The 22406-nt window shown below is 40.2% G+C and overlaps 2 protein-coding genes across 5 annotated transcripts in view; one reads left to right on the top strand and one right to left on the bottom strand.

Moving 5' to 3' along the window:
* Positions 1-12518, top strand: part of FBXL2 (F-box and leucine rich repeat protein 2) — a gene marked incomplete at its 5' end in the record, with an annotated part of 36326 nt that extends 23808 nt beyond the window's left edge. The window contains 6 exons of the mRNA XM_080364178.1: positions 146-276; positions 4273-4333; positions 5750-5794; positions 6092-6148; positions 11177-11389; positions 12340-12518. Of these exons, the coding sequence (XP_080220304.1) occupies positions 146-276; positions 4273-4333; positions 5750-5794; positions 6092-6148; positions 11177-11389; positions 12340-12447 (615 nt within the window). The remainder of the gene's footprint in view (positions 1-145; positions 277-4272; positions 4334-5749; positions 5795-6091; positions 6149-11176; positions 11390-12339) is intronic.
* A 1974-nt stretch (positions 12519-14492) lies between these two features.
* The window catches only part of UBP1 (upstream binding protein 1), a 40697-nt gene continuing 32783 nt past the window's right edge, over positions 14493-22406 (bottom strand). For 3 of the 4 annotated variants that reach the window (XM_080338766.1, XM_080338765.1, XM_080338764.1), the window contains 5 exons: positions 20712-20802; positions 19996-20105; positions 18444-18586; positions 17815-17866; positions 14493-16333 (listed from right to left, as the gene is read on the bottom strand). In XM_080338766.1, the coding sequence (XP_080194892.1) occupies positions 16296-16333; positions 17815-17866; positions 18444-18586; positions 19996-20105; positions 20712-20802 (434 nt within the window). In that variant the 3' untranslated portion in view covers positions 14493-16295. The remainder of the gene's footprint in view (positions 16334-17814; positions 17867-18443; positions 18587-19995; positions 20106-20711; positions 20803-22406) is intronic. The other variant, XR_013921738.1, reaches the window with a different exon arrangement.

The following is a 22406-nucleotide window of genomic DNA, read 5'->3' on the forward strand; positions in this document are numbered from 1 at the left end:
ACAGTGGTATTTTTTGGTTGAAAATCCACAGGTTGCCATAGTTATATACAGTGTCACACTAACAGTTCAGCAATACGACTTGATTTTTGTTCTTAGCTGATTACTTGGCAGTGAAGTAACTTCAAAACCTTCTTCTGTGTTGCAGCAAATCTCAGATGAAGGCATTGTAAAAATCTGTAGAGGATGTCACAGACTGCAGTCGCTCTGTGTTTCAGGCTGTAGCAACCTGACAGATGCTTCTCTCACAGCACTTGGTCTAAACTGTCCAAGGCTGAAGTGAGTATGTCATGAGCATGTCGTGAGTATGTCACCTTGTTACTGGCCTGATCTAAGAAATTCACTTCTGAAGATAATCAGCCGATACCCACAGGTTTGATTTAGCTTTGTGTTGTTTGTGTCACTTTTGCAATCAAAACATTAAGTTAGCAGTGCCAGTTGACTATAAACTTGAGGGCTCTGTAGCTCTGATATGAATGTAGTTCACTGTATATTGGAAAAACAATAATCAATATGTGACAAATAAAACATCTTGAGCCTAGCAGTTCAATTCTCTGCTTCTAGCTAAATATTTTAAGTACTAATTGAAAACCAGAAGATATAAAGCCCATTGTTTTTTTAAAAAAGGTGAAGATATCTGTAGTTGTGTTGTCTTGTGATGTTTATTCTCTGATGTGATTTTACGCAGTTGTCTTACAAAAAAGTAGCTAAGTCATACCTGAGTATTATATTTACAGATTTGATTATAAATGTGGTTTTAATATGCTCCGCAGTATATCCTGACATTCCGCAACTCTGATGTGGAGTGTGCTAATGTCCCTGTAAGCACTGAGGACTGATACTTATGTGATATATTTTAAGTAATAAGGGCTCATCAGTTAAAAAAAATATATAAACTTATACACTGGTGTAATTTGTGCTAATGTATACGTGATGGTGATATTCTCAGAAGTGGGGGCAGCTTCAGCTTTATTAATGTAGCTCAGTCATGCAGCAGCTCTCTGGTTGTAGAGACATAGAATACTTTTTGTAAGGTCTCATTTTAATGTGAATTAAATCACAACGAAAGATTTTTGGGTTACACTGAGTTGCCATTTGTGACAGGAATGTGCAGGAGATGCAACTTCTCACACTTCAGTCATGGATAAATGGAGGGAGGTGTAGATAGTAAAAATTAGGGAAAGGTACATTTAAGTGCCAGTGTGCAATATGCTGTTATGCAGCATTCCTTTAGCTGACTGAGTGAAAAAGAGCTTTTGTTACTGTAGGAAACTCATCCTTAAGACAATTCCAGAGTGACAGTCCCCTTCATGCAACGGTTTGTGCCTATAAGAGCTTACATGTGCTTGGGGCTTAGGAGTCTTCTGACACACTTAACTGTGTTCCTTAGAAAGTTTTGCTGTTACTACTGGTCTTTTTCCACGATTTCTCACCTTCTCTCACTTCACATCTCAGATTGGAAATAAAGGGAGGTCTATTAGTTGTGCAGTTGTTTCCAAGAGCAGTACAACTGTAGCAGGAATTATTTTGACTTTGGTAGGTAAAGCGTTAGCCCCTGTCTGTGCCACAAGGGGGAAGGCGTCTGCCGTTCTTCTCCTTTAATGATGAACAGTATAAGGAACAAAATGACCCTTTACAGTGAGTACTGCCGAGGAGTGTGTGATGGAAGGATACACGATAGAGCTGGTTACATTGAGACTTTTGGGATCATATATGGAAAGTATTTGATAAAACTTATGTTGGAAATCAAAGGGAAACCTAATTCCACGCTTGTTCATACCTTTTGAGTATTATGGTGTTGAGTAAGAAAAAAACTCTCCTGCTTCTGTTGGACATGCTGGCACTGTTAGGAATCTTTTGAGTATTTTCTGTGCTGTGCTACTCTCGCTTCATTTGGATGCCCCCCCGTGCTGCTTTCCAGGGTAGCACTGTATTCTGTCACCACTCACAAATGACACCTCTTTAGAAAAAACCCTAAGCTTGACCCTTCAGCTGTGTTTTTTCTTCTATGTCAAGATGTATCTGTCACCTCATCCCTTTTTATATTTGCTCACTCAAGTGCTTGATACTTTCTCTGTTTTTCTGTTTTAACACTTTTTAGTGTTAAAATATAAGTAGGTGTTTTGATGAGGCTTCTCAAGAAAAGCACCCACGAATCATGAATGTCTTTGTCTTGGTGAGGCTGTGAAAATTAGGATCAGGTTGCCTTGAACCCTACCAGTGTTCTCTCCAACCCAGTGCTTATTCACCAGGAGTAGGGAGGTGCTGCGTGCAGGGACACTCCAGGTGTCCCCAAAAGGCACCTGTAGCTGATGAGTGCAACTGTGAGGTCTGCCTTGGAGAGCCTTGCTTTATAAGAGTGGCAAATCTGCTCTCATATCATTTTGCCTCATCAGATCCTGTGCTATGTACTTTGTCATGAATCATGGCATGGAAAATAAATGTCAGCTGTGTCTGGAAAAAGAAGAGCCCTCTGTCGTGAAGTACGATGACTAAAACAAAGCAAAAATTAGAACTTTGCTCATTTTCATATCGACCCAGTGCCTTCCCACCTGTTTTTCATACTGGGATATCATTGATGCAGCATGTGGATATGTAGCTCACTCCCCATTCTGACTGCACACCCGATCTCAGGAAGGCTGGAGCTTCTGGTATTCTGGTTTCATACTCCCCTGTTCCCATATTCTTCAGAGCTTTTCAACCAGGTGGGCAGTAAGTAGCATCCCTGCTGCTTTGCACACTGTGGATGTCGTTTCCCCTCACCCGCTTTAAAGCCAGAAATGCAATGGGGTTGGGAATCCAATGGCTTTAAGTGTAGATGGGATTGAAAGCACGTGAGGTAAAGGGTAACAAATGTGACCTGAATCATGTTTTTGTGGTGGTAGTGGTGGGTTTTTTTTCTCTTCCTATCTGGCATCCCAGGTAATTTTCAAAGTAGCTGAGAGTGTTTTATGATAGGCTGCTAACTGCCCATGATGGAAGGGCACAAAGTTCCCAAATGTGAGTCTGGAAAGAAAATCCAGGGGCAGTGGAAATCCATGTGGAAAGCAGTACATGTCTCGTACCTGTCTGTTGGCTGTTCTTGAGTTTCCATCACGCTCGTGAGCCTCATTGAAGACTAGCACTCTGGAATTGGTTATCAAGGATGGACCCTGGTGGGGGCTGCTTCCCTCTGAACTCAGCCACGCTCTTGCTTGTGGCTTGGGAAACAGTGATGGAGCAAAGTCACAGTCAGAGCCCCACATCCCATACTCCGGTGGGGCTGTGTTTTTCTCGTGCACACAGCATGACTTTTCCCTTTGCACTTTATCCATGGAGAGAGTGCTTTCTAATGATCTCCTAAACCAGTAGAAGGATCTAGATGCCTCTTCAGTGTTACTGCAGCAAGAGGTTCTTTTGTCCATCTTGCCCTGGCTCCTCCCCTACTGACTGCAGTACAGAAGTCTTGTTTGCTGTGGTAAGTCACACTGGGTTTGTGCTTCTCTTTGCACAGTTCTGCAGTTTCCCCTTAGTCATCTTGATACTCGCTCCACCTGCGAAGTAAAAAGTGTTCATTGAAAAAAAGAAGACAAAGAAAACAATTACCAAAAAATCCATTACGTGTTGGAGGCCTGTTGGGTGTACTAGTGGTGCTCTTTGGGGCACCTGACCCTTTTTTGTTGATGCTGCTTCCCAGTCCCTCTCAAAACAGTGTTTGATTTATCTTTCCAAAACACTGCTAGTTTCTTTAGGGTTGTATTGGTATAGTTTATTGTTTTTATTGTGGGTTTGGAGGATTTAAGCTCCTTGCTTTCTGGTAACTTGCTTCACGCAGAGGCTCTGAGCACATTTCTAGTAAGCGCTTTCTCAGTTTTGTGGCTTCTTCTTAACATCCCGTGTTTAGATTACAGGATTTAGATGCATCTTCATCTGCATTTTCCTTAACTTGGGGCTTATTCTCCCATATCTTTCCTCAGATAACACATGAGAAAACATGAGCATTTTGCTGTCTTACTGAAACAAGACGTCTAAATGTCTGTAATTATGTATAATTTTTTTCCACTAAAAGTTGAGAAGATTTGAGGATTTAACTTAATCTGTTCTGTGACCATTAGAATCTTCTGATAAGCTGGATCAAAAGTCTACCTAGTGCTTTTTAATTGCAAGTTACTGTGAAAAATAGACATGTATAAATTTGCTGTTGGGAGCCTTAAGTTGTAGAAAACAGATTTGTATCTTAAATGCATTTGCTTTTCTCTTTGTTAATGTTTTCTTTAACATTTAAAACTTTTCCAGGATTTTGGAAGCTGCAAGATGTTCACATCTTACAGATGCGGGTTTTACCCTTTTAGCACGGGTAAGGGTCATTTCCAAAGGCAGAGCTCACCTTGTTTTCATTGCTGCTAAGCAGCTTTGAATCAACATAGTCCTGATGGGAAGGAACATGAGAAGAGAAAGAAAATAGGAAGAACCCAGTGGAGGGGGAGGACTAAAAAATGATTTTATTTCTGGATTACATTTAGAGCTGCAACTTGGTCTATTTTGCCATCTATCATTGTATTTTTCACCTTTCCCCCTCTTTTTTAGTATGTTTCAGTTGGATTTATTATGTTTGACATAGTTCTAAATTTGTGTTATGTATTCTAGCTGAATTTCCCCTATAAAGATGGCACATGCCCTTGTGATATTTACACCCCCCAATTCACCATATAATAGATTATTCTGAGCATACCTCTGAGTTACAAAAATACTTACATTCTACATGATAAACTATATGCACTTGTGCCCTGGTTCCTGCTGTAAGTACGTAAAGTAAGCATATTGATGGTATCAAATGCTTTAAGATAGACTTGTATGCATGCTGGCTTTGGAAATCTGAACACTAAAATAATAATACTGTGTAGATGGAATTCATTTACACTGCTGATATTTAGTGTGAATGATGGGGTTTTTTTTGTTAACCACAGTGGTTAAACAGCGTGGTTTTCTAATGATTCAACCCTGCAGCCTTGGGCTTTTGGTGGTCACCTCAAGGCTGCTTCTGAGAACTGCAAGTTACACCAGTTCTTCCTGTGCCTGTAAAAACCAAGGGTTTGGGTTTGAGCTGAGCTGTGGCACCATGTGGCCTGTTGTGAGGTCACAAGGTTACATCATTTTCTTGAAATTGAAAGCACTTCTGAAAGATTGCTGAGGATCTCTCAGAATATTGGGAAAATCGCTTGTGTAAATGTGAAGCCCAGCTTTCTCCCAGCCTTGAAGTGGACCCTGTTTTAATATTTTCAGCATTTGTTAGCAATTCTAATTGCTTTTAAGGCTTCTTTCTAAAGTATGGTGGTGAAGAGAGAATGTTTCACAGGCTTAAGTGTGTTTCAGATTAGTTCAGTGTAGAAGCTGGATTTATTTGTATACAGATGAGTTAACTTTAGTGCCTAGGCTATAAATACCAGGGGTTTGAATTGAAGTTGACCCCAAGAGGGGATGAGTACCGATCACATACTGTTCAAACTTTACAGGGCAAGAAGGAGAAACTTTATTTAGTAAGAGAAAAGGCTGAAAATGCCCATGTTTGAGTGGGGAGTGCTGCTTGCTTTGTGGATTATCTGGTTTTTTTTACCTTTTTTTGTCCTTTACTGGTGATCAAATACTTGAAGGGATTTAGCTCACAATATCCTCTGGGAAGCTGAGCTTTCCCATATTGCCAGTCCTGTGCATGATTTTTTTTTGTCTATACGTTGTTGTATTTAATCTTTTATTTATCTGGTATTTACTTTAGAATTGCCACGAGCTGGAGAAGATGGACTTGGAAGAATGTGTTTTGGTGAGATTTAATACGGAAAAGAATATTTGAACGTGCCGTGTAAGAATGCAGTGCCATAAGAACAGCAGCACTTTCAGTTAAATGTGCTTTGCGTTTTTATTCAGTGCTGTGTTTATTGATAGTAATTAAAATAATTATTGGGAAATTCTAAACAGGGAAATACTTGAAGAGTAACAGATGACTGGGTGTTTTCCAGAATAAAAGAACCTTCATCTGGTAGAGAAAGATATGTCCTATTTGAGGGTTGGCCCTCCTACTGTCTGTTGCTTATGGTTGTTTGGTCTCTTTTATTTCTAGATAACTGACAGCACATTGATACAACTTTCTATACACTGTCCTAAGCTACAAGCATTGGTAAGTTTAACTCTTTGTTTGTGAACTTTTAATACATGCTTCCAAACACACACACACAGAGCTCCTTCAATATGAAACCAGGCTGTTGACACTGGAGCTAGAAAAAAATCCTGAGTGTATGATGATACTGTGCAACATATATGCAAGTTTCAGAAGTATTCTAAAAGAAGCAGGTTACCCCTAAAATATTTACATGCATTGTGTGATTAAAAATATTGCCAAATCAGTGAGTAATAACCAGAAAGCTTATATTGTATGGTTAACATCCTTCATATTTGATTATTTGGTTCAGTGTACAGTACTCTGATCCTTTTACATTCATAAATGTTCATTAATGGTTTTTTCATAGGCAGTATGATACTTTATGTCACATATTGAATAAACAAAACCACCCAGTGACGATGAATGTGATCGCTCTGATCAGTTTCACATGCAAACAGTTTTTCCCAAGGTCATTTACATAGTATATTATGGAAGGGTTTTTTGACCCAGACTTTTGAACGTAATTGGAGAGGATTGAGGTGCCTTGAGTTGGGGGGTACGCTGCTTACTGTATTTCAAAGAGCTGTTCTCGAGGGGGTGGTTGCTTAGATCTTTTAGAACATCAGAAGCAATTTCAGGTGACACAAATTTGTTTGTTCTTTGGTCAAGGTACTCCAAAATTACTAGACTGTCCTTAGAGTAGGAGCTCATGTATTTAGGGCCAGTTGTCCTGTAAGTGTACATTTGTTGTACCTGAGAGAACATGGATCTTTATAATCTGTTCTTAGATGGGATTAAAGGAAGGTTTGTAGCTTTGTTAATTAAATTGTGTTATGATTAGTGTTACCCAGTGTTACTAAGGTAGTGTAATGAGGAGAGAGGGCTTTAAAAAGGAGCTTATTCACTTTTTTTTTTATTGTTGTTGGTTTTATTTTTTGCTTATTAGTTGTTCAACCTCACTTCTGTACCGTGATTCTTAATGTTAACTCAAACAAGAGTTGTCGGGAGATGTGGAGACACACAGGATACTTTCTGTTCTTCTGCAACAGATATGTTTTTGTCTTGTAATCCCAATTGTAACCAGGACTCACAAGAGATGTTTTGTACCAGTTGTGCCAGTGCTTCACCGGACATATCATAAAAACCTCATAATTTCCAAGTATTTTTCAGAACCTGCTCCTAATTGCTGGCCTTTGTATGTTACCCTCACAGACAGGGAAGCACGGCGTTGGTAAAATAACGTCCCTTTTCTAAGGGAACCAGAAAAATTGATTATTTTTTGGATGTATATATCCTGTGTGTAGGAAGGACACATACTCAAAAATTGTGAGTGAACAGTGATGGCTGAGAACTACAGGGAAAGGAAGAACATACGAGCAGGTGCCAGATACCCTGTGTGATAGCTTTGGTCTTCATCTTGGTACTTCACATGTGAAATGATGTACTGCTGATGAGTCTGTGAAGTCTTGCGTGGCTGCACTTTAGCGTGCGTTTAGGTGTATCTGCAGTTCAAACAAATACTCTAAAGTTGCAGAAATCAACTTTGGATTTGTTTCTTGGTGTTTGGAGACTCAGTAGACAGTGGAAATAAGCAAAAGTGCTGTTAGACCAATAGAACCAACTGTTGTGTCTTCATCAGTATCAGAGCACACAAATGCTTTGTTACTGGACTTGAGAAGTAATTTCTGGGGAAAGTGTTTGTACATTCAAATTATTAGAGAAACTGTGAAATACTCATTCCTGGAGTTGAGAAGACAGTTGAATTCTTCAGTTATGTTGATCGTACTGTTTCTTGCTGTCACTGTATATCATGCCATATTTGATTTATACAGAGCATTTAATAATATGTATTAACAACAACAACAAAAATTTAACATATCTTTTTGCTCTAAAGATTTCAAGTCATTATCTTAATCAGTTTGTTGTTATTAACACTTTATAACAGACTTATGAAGACAGAAAAAGTATGTCTCATTTAGCATATTTGTTTTACAAAGTTCTGCGAACTCAGCTGTACATCCTGTCTTGTCCTTTCAGTACCAAATACAATGTCTGAGGAGAGCTGAATTTTATAAGCTGCTTACTTCCTGGGATGGAAAACTCTTAATTAGTGAGCAGACTGCTTCCCCATAACCTCCTGTCCTTCCTTGAAACAGCAGGTCTATTATAAATGTGTTTTAACCCTGCAGCTACCAATTGTTTCCAGGCTGTGAGCCAAATTGAATGCTCAGAACACGAACATAAAGTGTGTCTAGGAGAGAACTTAAGGACTTGAAGAGCTGATAGAAATAAAAGTAGAAGTGATGTAGCCCATCCTTTCACTCAGTACATGTTTGATTCAGATGATTGGCAGGAGATATTGAGCACTAGTTCACTTGCACCAAGTTAAAAAGCATTTTTAGATTGCTGCCAGTCTAATGCTACTTAAAACCAGTCACCATTAGACTTGGGTACAAGTACAGTCAAGAGACAGTGTTGAGCAGAAAGCCAAGAGCTACCTCAGAGCCCGAGGTGAGAGGAGTTCATAGATTCTGCTCATTTCTAGTGCATAACACTTGAGAGAATTTATTTCACTGGTGATGAGGAGTGGTTTTTAAGCCTCCTCCAAGGAAAGTCTGTTTCCTGTTGTCATCATTGCTTCCTGTCCTGGTTTTGCATGGAACAGAGTTAATTTTCTTCCTAGTAGCTGGTGTGGTGCTATGACCTTGGTGCCCACTAACTCCACGCAACACACCATCTTTCCTGTTCTGAGTGACCACCATAACAGATGGAGCCCAAAGTCATGGACTTCATGAACTTCATGGATATTTTGTGGATGTTTGCAGACATTGCACGGGGGTGGTCCAGAGACCAAGGGAATGACATCTATGTATTATATCTTAAGGATGGGAAGGGTAGTGAGAATATATTGGATAGTGTGAGACCTGAGCATGACATAAATGGTATAGAATAAGGGGTGGAGAGTGAAAGGACTGTTGTGGTTTAACCCCAGCCAGCAACTCAGCACCATGCAGCTGCTCGCTCACTCACCCCAGTGGGATGGGGGAGAGAATCGGGAAAGTTAAAGTGAGAGAAGTCATGGGGTGGGGTAAAGTTTAATAAGTAAAGCAAATGCCACACGCACAGGCAAGGCAAATGTGAAGGTTTAATTGCAAGACAACAATAAACCGTGGCAGATGCGCTCTGTTAATCCCCCACCACCACCATAAAAGGTGATAGAAAGATAAGGAAGAGAGTCTTCAAGTTAGAGTCTTGCAAACTGTAAAAGTTTTAAAGCCTTTACTAATGCTACTAATAAATAGAAAAAATATACAAAACCAATCTTGAATATCCCAGGGTAGCAGCTTTGTCCCATAGAGAGTTGGTGTCATTCCAGCCGCTGCAGGGCAGGCACACAGAAGTCCTGGGTGGGACTTCACAGCAAACTGGACCTGGATTCAGGGATGCAGGGTCTGGAACCAGGTCTGGGATTCGCAGGGATGACAGGCAGGGTCCTCTTCACATGCTGGCTACGGTCAAAGAGAGCAAGACCCTCGTGAGCTCCCTGTTTTATACGGTGTTTGATGTGGACGGGATGGAATACTCGGTCAGTTTTAGTCACCTGTCCTGTCAGCCCCTCCTTGCAAATACGCCCCTCTCACTTATGGAACGTGTGAAATCTTATCAGTCCTTGCTTGTTATAGCCATAAATCTAAACATGAGCTTCTTCTGCATTCCATTGGTTGTCTTATCAGTCCAGAGCGAACAGTGTCTCAAAAAACATGCAGCTAAATTCAGAAAAGTGCAGTTACTTAGAAGGTACTTAGAAAAACTTAGCCGAAAGGAAAATTCACTACAAGAGAACTGGTCTTGTTTTTAACAAAACCAGGACAGCAAAGCAAGGGATTCATTCACAATTTCCCACGGGCAGGCAGACGTTCAGCCATCTCCAGGAAATCAGTTCTCTGTCACATGTAACTGTTACTTGGGAAGACAAACACCATCACTCCAAATGTCCCCCACTTCTTGCCTCTTCCCCCAACTTATAGACTGAGCATGACATCATCTGGTATGCAATATCCCTTTGGTCAGTTGGGGTCAGTTGTCCAGCTGTGATTTATCCCCACTTTTTGTGCACACCCAACCCACTCGCTGGTGGGGTGGAGTGAGGAGCCAAAAAGGCTTTGACTTGGTATAAACATTGCTTGGTAACAACTGAAATGCCAGTGTATTAACAACATACTAAATCCGAAACACGGCACTACGCCAGCTATTTGGAAGAAAACTAAATCTATGCCAGCCAAAACCAGCACACTTCTCCAAAAGTCATGAATTCCCTAAAGGAACCAGGAAACTGCTTTATGTGGTGCTACTGCCTGAGATGCTGCAACTTTTTCCATGCTTTTGAAATTCAAGGAAGTGAAAAAATATGCTGAAAAGGAGCAGAATTTTTTGGTGTATTATGCTGACTGTTGCAGTAAAGACCTGCTCCTGCAGTTGCACAAGATGTTTATTACTCCTTGTATGTACAGGCCGAGGTGCTAAGCACTCACAGTTTTCCTGAAATCAGTATTTGGCAAATCAGTCCAGTCTGATTGTTCTGTCTATGTGAACTTGCACAGGCGTGGTTCTTGTGGTGTGTATGAAACATGGTAGCTGTGCAACAGGAAGTCCTGTCAGTAGATCTATTCCTGTGCATTCTGGATCAACCTTTATGGTTGTCTCCTGTTTCTGGCACAGCACATGTGCTGTGTGCACCTGCTGGTAATGGAGGCCGTGACAATTGGGCAGAATTTCCACATTTATAGAGAGCAAAGGTGCCTGTGGAGTTTGCCGGTGACTTGTGTTGTGGGATTCTACTCGTTTTGAAGTGAAGTTTAAAATAATGTACAGTTCTTGTTTTATTAAGTAGACCTGTTTCTTTTGTTCCTCTTCTGGATTTCAGCTGTATATTCTTTATAACTCTTTAACCATGAGAATGGAGGAGGTTGAAGAGGATTTTTGATTGTTAGACAGAGTAACTTAGGACTTGAGTGGTGTCATTATCTGCTTGCCTCTCCATTTCAGAGCTTATCTCACTGTGAACTGATCACGGATGATGGGATTCTTCATCTGAGCAACAGCACATGTGGTCACGAGAGGCTGCAGGTACTGGAGCTTGATAACTGTCTTCTCATCACTGATGTGACCCTGGAACACCTGGAGAACTGCCACAACTTGGAGAGAATTGAGCTGTATGACTGTCAGCAAGTCACGCGCGCTGGAATCAAGCGCATCAGAGTACGTGTTGACCGACTTGTTGGGGTGGGAATGCCCGAGCGGGTGATGCTGCTTGAGACTGTACGAGTCCTGCAGATGTCCCAGGCAAGGGAGGACAGAAAGAGTCTGAATATCATTGTGTTAGGTTCCCATCTCTAGGAACTAAATGTAGCTTTTTTTTTGTATGGGCAGTAATAATCATCTAATTCAGTTTATAACTCATGACACTTTTGTTGCTGGAATGATCTGCTTTCTGTATTTTTTTTCAAAGAGAGGTACTTCTATGTTTTTAGAATTGCTTGGTGGCATTCCTAATTTCTCTGAAAACATACATTACTGTACAGAGCCAATATCAAAACACCTGCATAGAGATTTCAGTTAATGGGTTGCAGGGCCGTTAGCCCCTGGAATCCAGCCATGAGCTCTTTCCCTCTGTGTATGTCCCCCATTAGGTCAGGGATGGCTTGCCGGGGCAGGCAGCAGCGTTTGAGCCTTACTGTTAAACTTGTCTGCAGCTTTGTGTCCAAACACTGCTGGAACTGGAAAGCTCATCCTGAGGACAGATGCCCAGTTCTATTCCATTCTGCTATGGTGAGAGAAGCAGGGAATATAGGAGATGAGATACAGAGAAGTCTTTTTTTGGGAAGCGGGGGTCCATCTCTCTCCTGCAGCAGAACACATGCCTCTTGTGGCAGGGAGCTCTCTGGGCTGATCGCTGCTTTATTGGGAAATAAGTGGGAACCCTGAGCAGGTGAGTGTGCCCAGACATTACTGTGCCTCAGCTGGTTGCAACACAGGAACTACATGTCAGGAGAAACTCCTTGGATAGTACCACCTTACATACAGATGCTTTCTTTTTAGCTGCCCAGCCTCAATGAGCGCTGACTTATTGGCAGTAATTGAGGTGTTTTGCTTCTTTTACTAGTTATGTTTATTTCTCTCCCATTATAATGCAGACTTTTCATCCGCAGGCTCATCTACCTCATGTGAAAGTCCATGCTTACTTTGCTCCAGTCACACCCCCTCCCTCGGTGGGAGGGAGCGGGCAGCGCCTCTGCAGATGCTGTATTATTCTTTGACAGTCAGTGCAACCACACAGAAAACGTTGTTGTTGCCGAAGAAAACCGTGGGACTGCAAGTCAGTGGAAGGAGTCGGTTTCCTGACAGTCCTAATGGTGATGTTTGGTCATCCAGTTTTGTGACAAGAAAAGCATTGTTGTTTTTTTTTCCAGGTAAAAATCTTTAACGTAATGTGCAGCTGTGGATTAAGTTGGTGATGCTTTGGTTTGCATTAGTAACTCCTTCCTTCTGTTGGCATGAGAACTGAAGTACCGTGTAAAATGTGGGGGCATTTCAGAGTTAGCAGCTACTTGGTGAAAGTTCACTAAACTTGGAAGTTCATTTGCATTTGTAAGCACTGTTCAGCATGAAGTTTTAACATAAAGTGGGGCTCAAGTCTGGCCCACCAAGGAACTGAACCTGCCGTTCTGTAATATACACGACAGATTAAATATCAGGTTTAAGGACAAATTGGCTTTAGCAGATGTTGACCAAAACTGTAAGGTAATCATGAGCTCTTACAGCAAAACAGCTTATAGTTTGTCATGATTCAGCTTCGTATTTAATTACATAACAGGATATAATAGCTAATGTCAAGAGATAGTACCTCAAGATAACTACATAAATAGAAACACTTTTCAAGTTTTTGAACTTGGTTCAGTTGAACTCTGTGGTAGCGCACAGCTTGCCCAGCACTGAAGCACATTTCATGCCCGATGCCATCAGCCTTTAAAAGGGGTGAGAACTTGCTGCGGCAGAATTCGTGCCCACGACTGCAGCAGCTGCCGTGCTCCTACACGGTGCTCACGGTCCCACCCGCCCTGCGCCCTCTGCCAGCTCCTGGGGTTGCGGGGCAGGCTGCAGTGGGCCTAGGAAGGGTCGGTGTATTAGTCACACCTCGCTACAGGTGAAGAATGGAAACCAGGTTGTTACAGGAACTACAGTGGAGCAAGGAATTCAATTCAAGCTGTTTGTCCCACCTGTTTTAGGGACATAGCAAGCACAGGGGCAAATAAATCTGTAGGCAAGAGTTGAACCAAAACAAACCTGCGGTTTTCAAGTGTAGAAAGCCAAACTCTTCACATTTGGGTTATTTAAGAAGCTGTCAACTTCTGAATGATAATAAAAAAAATCTATGTATTAACTCTTAAGGCCATGTTTTCATCCTTAGTTTTTCAGTGCTAGACAGTTAAATTTTTTATATTAAACAACTTAATTATCTGTGATAAACTACTCAACAGCTCAGAAAGCATTTTTGTCTAAGATTGATTGTGTGTGTGTGGATGTTTTAAGAGTTCAGGGCCTCTGTGTTTACTGAAAATTAATAGAAATACTGGCTTTAAAAAGCAGTTGGAGAAGCTACTACTGGATAGTACTGCAATTTCCCCCCACCAAAATTTTAACCTACTTTTTAAAAGGCATGTGAACATTAAGAGACTTTCATGGCCAACAGCAGCTGTGTTCACACTTCACACATTAACAGACAATGGGGACAGTAAATTAAGATCTCAGCTTACTTACAGGATAAATTAAAGATACGAGTGCAGTACATGGATTTCTTTACTACTGCTAAGCAAGCCATTCAGGGCTTGTTTTGCCCAGTGGTGGAGGAGCGTTGTTACAATCATCCTTAGAGCTCTGTTAGGATACTGCTGTAATGGGGCATTTTAAGCAGATTTTATTCTCAGCTGTACCAGGGAAGCCATTGGTCCCAGTGTGTCACGATGTGTTGCCTTTTGTTGGCTCATTTTTTGTTTTTCTAAGACCATACTGAACCTTGTATGTCTATTGCATTAAAGATGTACAAAACCAAATGGAACCTACTCTGGTATAGGACACTTAAATAAACAATCAGCTGTTGTCAAATTTGAATTTGTTTCAATTATTTCAACGTTAACTAAGTTTTCTATTAGAAGCAGAAGATCTGTGTGTGCACCTTTACCTACTGCTATGGCTGGTCCTGTAGTTCATCTAAATCTTAACAGCAGAAGCATCTTGAATACAAGTGGATGGGAGGAAAGTAAACAAAAAGAAAGCACATTTACAAAATTATTGAAAAACATTTATTATACTTAAATTGAAATGTGTACATCTTATTAAAAAACAAAAGCAATTTGCTGGTGCCATAATTTAACTCCAATTTCAAGTGAGCTGGACAAACTACTGTACAACTTTCAATATTCTTTAAAATTAGATATTTGGATACTTTCCAATCAAGGATTTTTCCACTTTTATAAAACATTTGGATTTGAATACGGTGTGAGCTGAAAAGACACAAGTGTCAGTTCAAGAAAATACTAGGACCAAACAATACCCAAAGATGAACAACTTATAGGCAGAAACATTTAAGTACATAAAATTTTACTTCCAGTGCAGAAAAAAACAAAAAATAGGAAAGAAATTCTAGCTTTGATGAATTTAAGCTTTCAAAATGCTACAGCTTTCAGAAGCTTTTCTGCTAAGCACTTGAGCCAGTCATGAAAGAGGGAATGAAATAGCAAAGTTGCTTTTTTACATGCTGTAGTAGTTGTTTACAGTGAACACTGCAGCAAAAAAAAGCAAACTATTCCCAAGCTTTTAAGCTGGAGATTAAGGTGGAACTTTTCAAAGGCACAAATGACAAGTATGGAGCTGTCACTTAATACCGCCTGAAATATTCCCCTCTAAGTACCTACCCAGCTGAAACTTCATGTTAACCTAGGAAATGCTCTGCTGTGTCTTTACAAGAAATATCCAAAATATGGAAAAAGCACATTGCCTGTTTGAAAGAAAAGCAAATATTTGGTCATGTGGAAGAGGCACTGTAACAGCTGTACAGTATGGATCAGAGGGCAAAGAAAGGTCAACAGAAAAGGTGAGATAATTGTCCAGAAGAGTAACTACAGCAAGGCATCCACCTGCTGGCAAGGAGACTAAAATGGTGTCTATTTAGTGTTTCTTAAGCAATTTATTTGATGTTGCTGAAAGCTACGCGAGCCCCATGGTGCCCGTGGGTCATCTTCCCTCATCAGTGTCATTCCACTAAATCATAAAAATCCACCTCTCGCTGCTAGTATTTTTTAAACCCACAATTTTACAAGCAAAGAGTTAAACTTGCAGCAGTTCCCCACAGAGAACCTAGGAAACTAAACATAAAGGATGCATAGGCAATTCTTTTCCGTTAGATTTGTTAAAGCAAAACACAATTACTTGGTACCCCATGGGATTTATATTAATCCCTCCAAGAAGGTACTACTGATAATGCAGTTTGCTGCATGCATATATTGCATCTGTCTAGGGCTTCTTCAAAGCCCTGTCCTGGCATTTACACTTCTTACATACACTCTTATACACAATTTACACGGGAAGCTGTTTTGACAGCTTTACTCTCGACAACCTGATCACGATCAGCTTAACTAACTCATCTCCACACAGATTAATATGTGCTCTGCTAACGTCAAAAAAATAAAACCAGCGTTAAGGTACAAGCAAGTAACAGACAAACTGGCACAGAAAGGTAAATGCCCCAAAATGAGTTTACATTCATCTCCAACTGGATACAGAGAACAGAAAAGCAACAGGGCTTCGCTTCTAGAACCTGTATCTACTGGCCTTAATTTGCCTTATTTCGGTAAAGGGCAAGCACCTTTGCTTACGTTGTCTTGCATGCCTGTACGTCAGCTGTCATGGCGTTATACCTCTCATGAGGACACTTAGCTATGGCAGTGATAAGAAAGTTCACCTCTCAAACAGCTCATTAGAAAGGTCATTTTGTGTTTTCAATATGAAACATACGGTGAAGTTAGATCCTAAGGTTTTGGATGATCTTCATAATCTTTAGGCAGGACTTCATTCTGCGCTGGAGTATCAGTCTAGTGATTGTGTGACATCATTTCAAAATTATATGGAAGCCTTCACCATTTTCAGCTGAAAAATAAATAAGTGTCAGTCTTTCGTACACAGAACCATAAACACACTAGGCAACACAGCGACACATCTAGGTATGGACTTGTTTTTTACTGTGTAGAAGAGGTTTATTACTATTATGAAATATTAAACTTGAAAATGTGAAATATCAGTAGCCTGCTATTGAGACTAAGCGCTTGAAGAACAACTAACTTTCAAAAATCTCTTTGGTTTCCAGTGATTTCTGAGCTCTTCCTAGTACTCATTAAACCCACCTCATTTGACAGTGACCGTATCATAGAAGGCACTTAATTTCTGCCAGACCAATAAATCCTTAGCATATGTTTTTAATAACCTATTTTGTGCCTTAAACTAGAAAACCAAATGAGTGTTAAAAAAACCCAAAACCCTGTGGAGTTTATGCTTAGAAGCTGGCAGTACCAGCAAAGGCTTAACAGCTCAGATAAACAGGTTTCTAACAATCACTGACCACGCAAACAGATTTTATACTACACAGAACAATTAGTTTCAAATTGGGATGCTGATTCAGCAAAGCAGACTTGAAAAACACGGCTCATCTACAGCAAAAACGTAGCTTTTAAAAATTTCCTACTTGTGCTGAACAGAAATGTTATGATGAACAATTTGTAATGGGATCCTCAGAGCTGGGGCAGTTTCTCTAGGTAAAATTTGCAGAGTCAAACTTGTCAATGGTGACAGTAACTTCCTGGCAGCTTCTACCAGAAAGAAACTGGACTCCTAAGGAAGTGTGAGATTCACCTGAAACACCTCGTGTTCAAAAAGGAGACTCATATCACAGAAATGTGAATGTTTATGGACTCAGGTTGCCTGTATCCCAGTGCAACTGCATCCAAACAATTACAATCATTCCACCCATTTAACAGCACAGGGGTGGAGGAGTTTGTTCCTGATCAAGTTTACAAGTCGCTGCTAAACCGCAGCCTTACAAGAGCGAGTCTTTGTTAGGCAGAGGAAACATGCCGCAGTCTGCCTAGCAAAACGTCCTCATCTTGTCTGCAACAACAGCCTACCGAAGATTATTATACTCGCAGAATTTTTTACTTGGCTCTGCCGGCTATCATGACTCAGTTACTAGGTTTCTGAACTTCAGAGGTACTACTGCCAGGATATTTGGTTTTTAATTATTATTTTGAAACTTCACTCTCACCGGTGACTAACAGCAAGCACTGTTCAGTGATGGCTGACTCTATTTTAAATGAGGTTTGATACTGAGCACCACGCTGGTTCTGAACTGAAAGCTTGGAGAGCCTGAAAGGTCTGGCTACAAGAGGAAGAACTTGTGCATATTTTCTGCCACTGCTGTATGCAGATTTATTTTCTTTTATTTGCAAGTCAGCCTTCAGTAGATTTGCTGTTACTCTTCGCTTGGGGAAGTTTTACTGCAACAATATTCTGCTTTACAGAAGGTGCCTTGGTAGAATGAACAATTGTGTTTTAGACTGTCAGAAAAGATACTGTACCTTTTATCATGGTGAATAAGAAACAACTCTCATCTTGAAAGTTCTGAACCATCTACAAAAATAAAAAGTTGTGAAACCCTCCTGAGCACGACCAACGCAAAAAATAAATACATCGGATACGAAACACGGCCTTTTATAAGCAATTGCGTATTTTTGGCTTTATTGAGCAAATGACAAGAATATACCAAATTAAATTAAAATACATTACTGTCATAATACTGCTTGTTAATCATGTGACAACCAGCTGGGAGTCTGTTACTGTTTGCTGTGTTTTTGGAACTCTAAATATATGTAGCAGATGCCTGAATAAGCCGAGTTCTACAGTATTTAAACACTCCCTGCCTTTGGGCATGTTCAAAGTAAATACATACTAAGTAATTACTGCAGCATCTCAGAACTACACAGACCAGTTGCCTTTCCCTTTTCATAATGGGAATTTATTCAGGTAGAGGAAGTGATATTTAACAGATCACTCTGCTCATTTTAATGAAAAAATACTCTCAATGTCAGAAAACACCAGGTTGCATTACCAAACAGAAAAAAAAGAACAGTAATAAGCAAGCAGAAGAAAATCCTCTATTCTATTTCATTCGTAAATAAAATTTGTCAAGAAAAGAAAATTTCCTTACCTGGTCACTAACAAGAATGTGGATACCTGTGGGACCCTGTCTGTAAACCTGGTTGATCTGATGCAAAGGAATATTAAATGCCAAAGCGAGCTTGCGTGTGACTTCTGAGGCTGCCATTTCTTCTAAGTAGATTGCATGATAAACTACAAGAAGAAAAAATTAAATAAGCACAATACAAATTGATAACAAGTAACTATATTTTTTAAAAAAATGCAATTTGTTTATAGTCTAGCTTAAAAAAATTTAAAAGCTAGAAACCTTTACTCTCTCCTGTTCTCAGTAAGCAGCATGAACTGCCATGACTTTTCTTTCAGGGTAAAGACACAAGCACAACCTCTCTGACAAGGGGGAGGCTTCTACTCGATCTGATACTGAAAGCAAATTCCGTATTTTTTCATGTATCCTGCACCAAAAGGCACAGCCATGTCAAACTGACTTAAAATGCATCTTTAAGACTCACCTAACAATGACTTTGGAAGTAGTTTTGGACCATCTCAAGCAGGTAATATGCCTGACTTACACTATTACACTGTTGCTTTGAAGAGGGATGTAGATTTTTTTTTTGGTAAATAAAGCCTTTTTCAACTCTCTGAATAAATTTCCTACTGAGAACCTCTGAGCTGAAGGGTGTGTGTGGGGGGAAATACAGCACCACAAACAAACAGAATGGTAAGACAAAGTAGCTATTCAGTTTGATGCTATAGCTACAGCTCTATAGTATTATTTAATAGCGCTGGAAGCCCTTGACAGGTCCATGTTTGCACATTCTTCTGTCCCAAACCAAAGACTGAAGATATCCAGAGGGAAAAGATGTATTTAACAGAGACAGTATCCTATTTACAGATCCTCCTCTGCCTCAATTCTTGCATGGAAAATACACAATGACTATTACAGCAGCAGCCAGTGCACATTTCAGTTGGTTGGGCAGGAGGTCTCTTCACTCAAAGCCAAAAGCAAGAAAAGAATCATTCCAAACAGCTCCATTCTCTTAGATGTAAATTTACATGAATTTACAATTAAATACTAAGTTTCCATCTGTGTTGAAAAAACAGCTCTCTCTCAGGAAAATAATACTAAAATCATGAGCCCATAGGCTGCTTGGCTGTATTTCCTTGCCTAAGCTCTACCCAGTTTAATTCAGTCGCACAGCAAAACCTGATTGAAAAACAGGAAAGAATGTAAGTGTTTTATTTGCGTGTAGCTTTTACATGCACCTGCATTTATACAGTTAATACCTTGGCTGTAACAACATAGCACATCTAACTTCAGAGCTCCTTAATTACCATGTATCTAGAGTTAGGTTTATCAATGGGCTGAAAAACAAACAAACAAACAAAAACCCCAATGATTTAATCTTGAGAGGTTTCAACAGCCTTTTCATTCCCTGCAGTGTTAAAATAGCAAAGTTGATCTAAATATAACTTTCCATGGTTTCTCTGCACACCAGAAAAAGAAATTCAACCTCTTCACTATTCTATTTTCCTTCCCATCTATCTTGTTTTAGACTTTAAGACACAGGAATGGTATGCTGAGAGACCCCTATGTGCCATACCATATATTGCACCATTGCTGCTGTCGCCATTGCCTGTATCTTGTCTTTCCAGTTGAATGCTCCGTAATGGCTCCTGACAGACATAGATTGTTAAACGGGGCCTAACAGACCTGCAATTCAAACAAATCACACATCAGAGAAAAGGTTGTTTGCCCTGGAAATATGGAAAGTGATATGTCACAAATGTAGATTTGTTATGCTAATAGTATACTTGAAATGTTTTCTCTCGACTGATCAAAAAAAATTAATATAACGGTAAGTAGTCTCTCAGATGCTACTGGATTCTAACAAAATTTCAATCAATTCCAAGTTCATCAAGACGTTGGAATCCTGGAACGTAACTACTGAGCGATGATGACAATTCTTATAAAGGTCAATGGTAACGAATACCCAAAAGGCCTCAGCTGGGGGTTGTTCTTGGCTCCCGTAAACGAGAAGTTTTGTGTCTTGCCAACAAACCAGCAGCACCCAACTGCACTGGTACCAGTCTCACAGGCTGCCTTTGGACCGGCCAGTGCCAGCACCTCAGCTGGGCTCTGCCCTGAAGGTGAACACAGGAGGCTCTTCTGAAACACGCTGCTGGCAGCTCCTGAGACAGCTCTCGCACACATCGAGGCCCATCTCCGCACTGACTTCCCAGATATCCCAGTTCTAAGGAAGGGGATTCTAGTAAAGGACAGAACAAACCCCACTTAGCCTCACACTCAACATGTTACCTGGATTTCAGTGCATTATATAGCCGAATTCCATCGGCTGGACCACAGATTTGTACCAGATCCTCTCTTGTCAGCTTTAATAAATCAGCACCTGGAAAAACACAGGAGGATTTTATGAAGATTCTTTTAGAACATCTATACTCTAAAAATAAATTGCATGTTCATTTAAACAAAGAATAGCAAACTCCACCATTACAAAAATGGAATCCTGCAAACACAATCAAGTAAAGTTTAGAATAGGCACTAGCTAGCACTGAGAAAAAGGGACCCATTTTTCAAAGGTGGTTGGTTTCCCTTGACGGTGCTCACTTCTTTGAAAATGTACAAAGTCTGGAAGGCACACAAATACTGTAGAGACAGATGACTGCTCTATATCCAGACAACAACTTAAATGACAACGTTTTAACTGACACCCGGGTTAGGGTATTTTAAACCCATGCAAAATACAGAGCAAAGATATTTGATGGTTTCTCACTCAAGGAATCATTCTGGGGGATCCAGAGGAGGCCACCAAGATGATGAGAGGGGTGGAATACCTTTGTTAAAAGGACAGGCTGAGAGAGTTGGGGTTGTTCAGCCTGGAGAAGAGAAGGCTCTGGGGAGACCTTGTTGTGGCCTTTCAGTACTTAAAAGGGGCCTATAAAAAAGATGGGGACAGACTTTTGAGCAGGGCCTGTTACCACAGGACAAGGGGTAATGGCTTTAAACTAGAGGAGGCGAGATTCAGGTTAGACATGGGGAAGAAATGTTTTATAATACAATGAGGGTGGTAAAACACTGGCACAGGTTTCCCAGAGATGCCCCATCCCTGGAGACATCCAGGGCCAGGCTGGATGGGGCTCTGAGCAACCTGATCTAGTTGAAGATGCCCCTGCTCATTGCAAGGGGGTTGGACTAGATGACCTTGGAAGGTCCCTTCCAACCCAAACTATTCTATGATTCAATTAATACATCGTATCCTCTATGCACTTAAGCTATTACAATGCTCTCATTTATAGAAGATACTGCTAAAGGTTGGCACAATTGAATCAGTGTGGTCAAATGAGTCCATCAGCAGCCTATTGGGTAAATGTGGGATACTTCTATCCAAAAGCACATTTTTGTTTGTTTGTTTGTTTTTAAATATTCCTGGGACTGAGTGAGCTGTGAAAACAGCTGCTTCCCAGAACATTTACTTCAGAAAATGAAGTGTCAGTAAAAGATACTAAGCAGATCTAAACACAAAACTGAAGGAAGCACACTTCTTAGAAGCAGCATGAATGTTAACAGGGAAAACAATAGTCTGAAAAAAAATCAGTCACTGTAATAGATGAATGGGAGCACAAGTTTAAAAAAAAAAAGTCAGACTTTCTGAAAACACTCCACAGATGATCTAGGAATGCATAGGTGAAATACAGTAAAAATAATTTGTCATCATACTCCTTAAGTACTATAATAAAAAGAAAAATCACATCTGAAGTAGTATAATTAAAAGCTATACTACATGTCTTGCTTCAAAGAAGCTGGCTAGTATTTGACTTCTATAAACACATACAGATAATAATGAAAGAGAAGAACCACTTTAAAAGTTTTCCAAGGGTCTTTGTCAGAAATCTAGTACTAAATTTTATTGAGAAAGCTCAGGAATCACAACACAAGCAGCACAGATCAAAAGCTAATGAGCAGAATAAAAGGTTCATTTCCAATCCTGCAAAT

The sequence above is a fragment of the Nesoenas mayeri genome (assembly GCF_963082525.1).
Source record: "Nesoenas mayeri genome assembly, chromosome: 2".
Classification (NCBI taxonomy): domain Eukaryota; kingdom Metazoa; phylum Chordata; class Aves; order Columbiformes; family Columbidae; genus Nesoenas; species Nesoenas mayeri.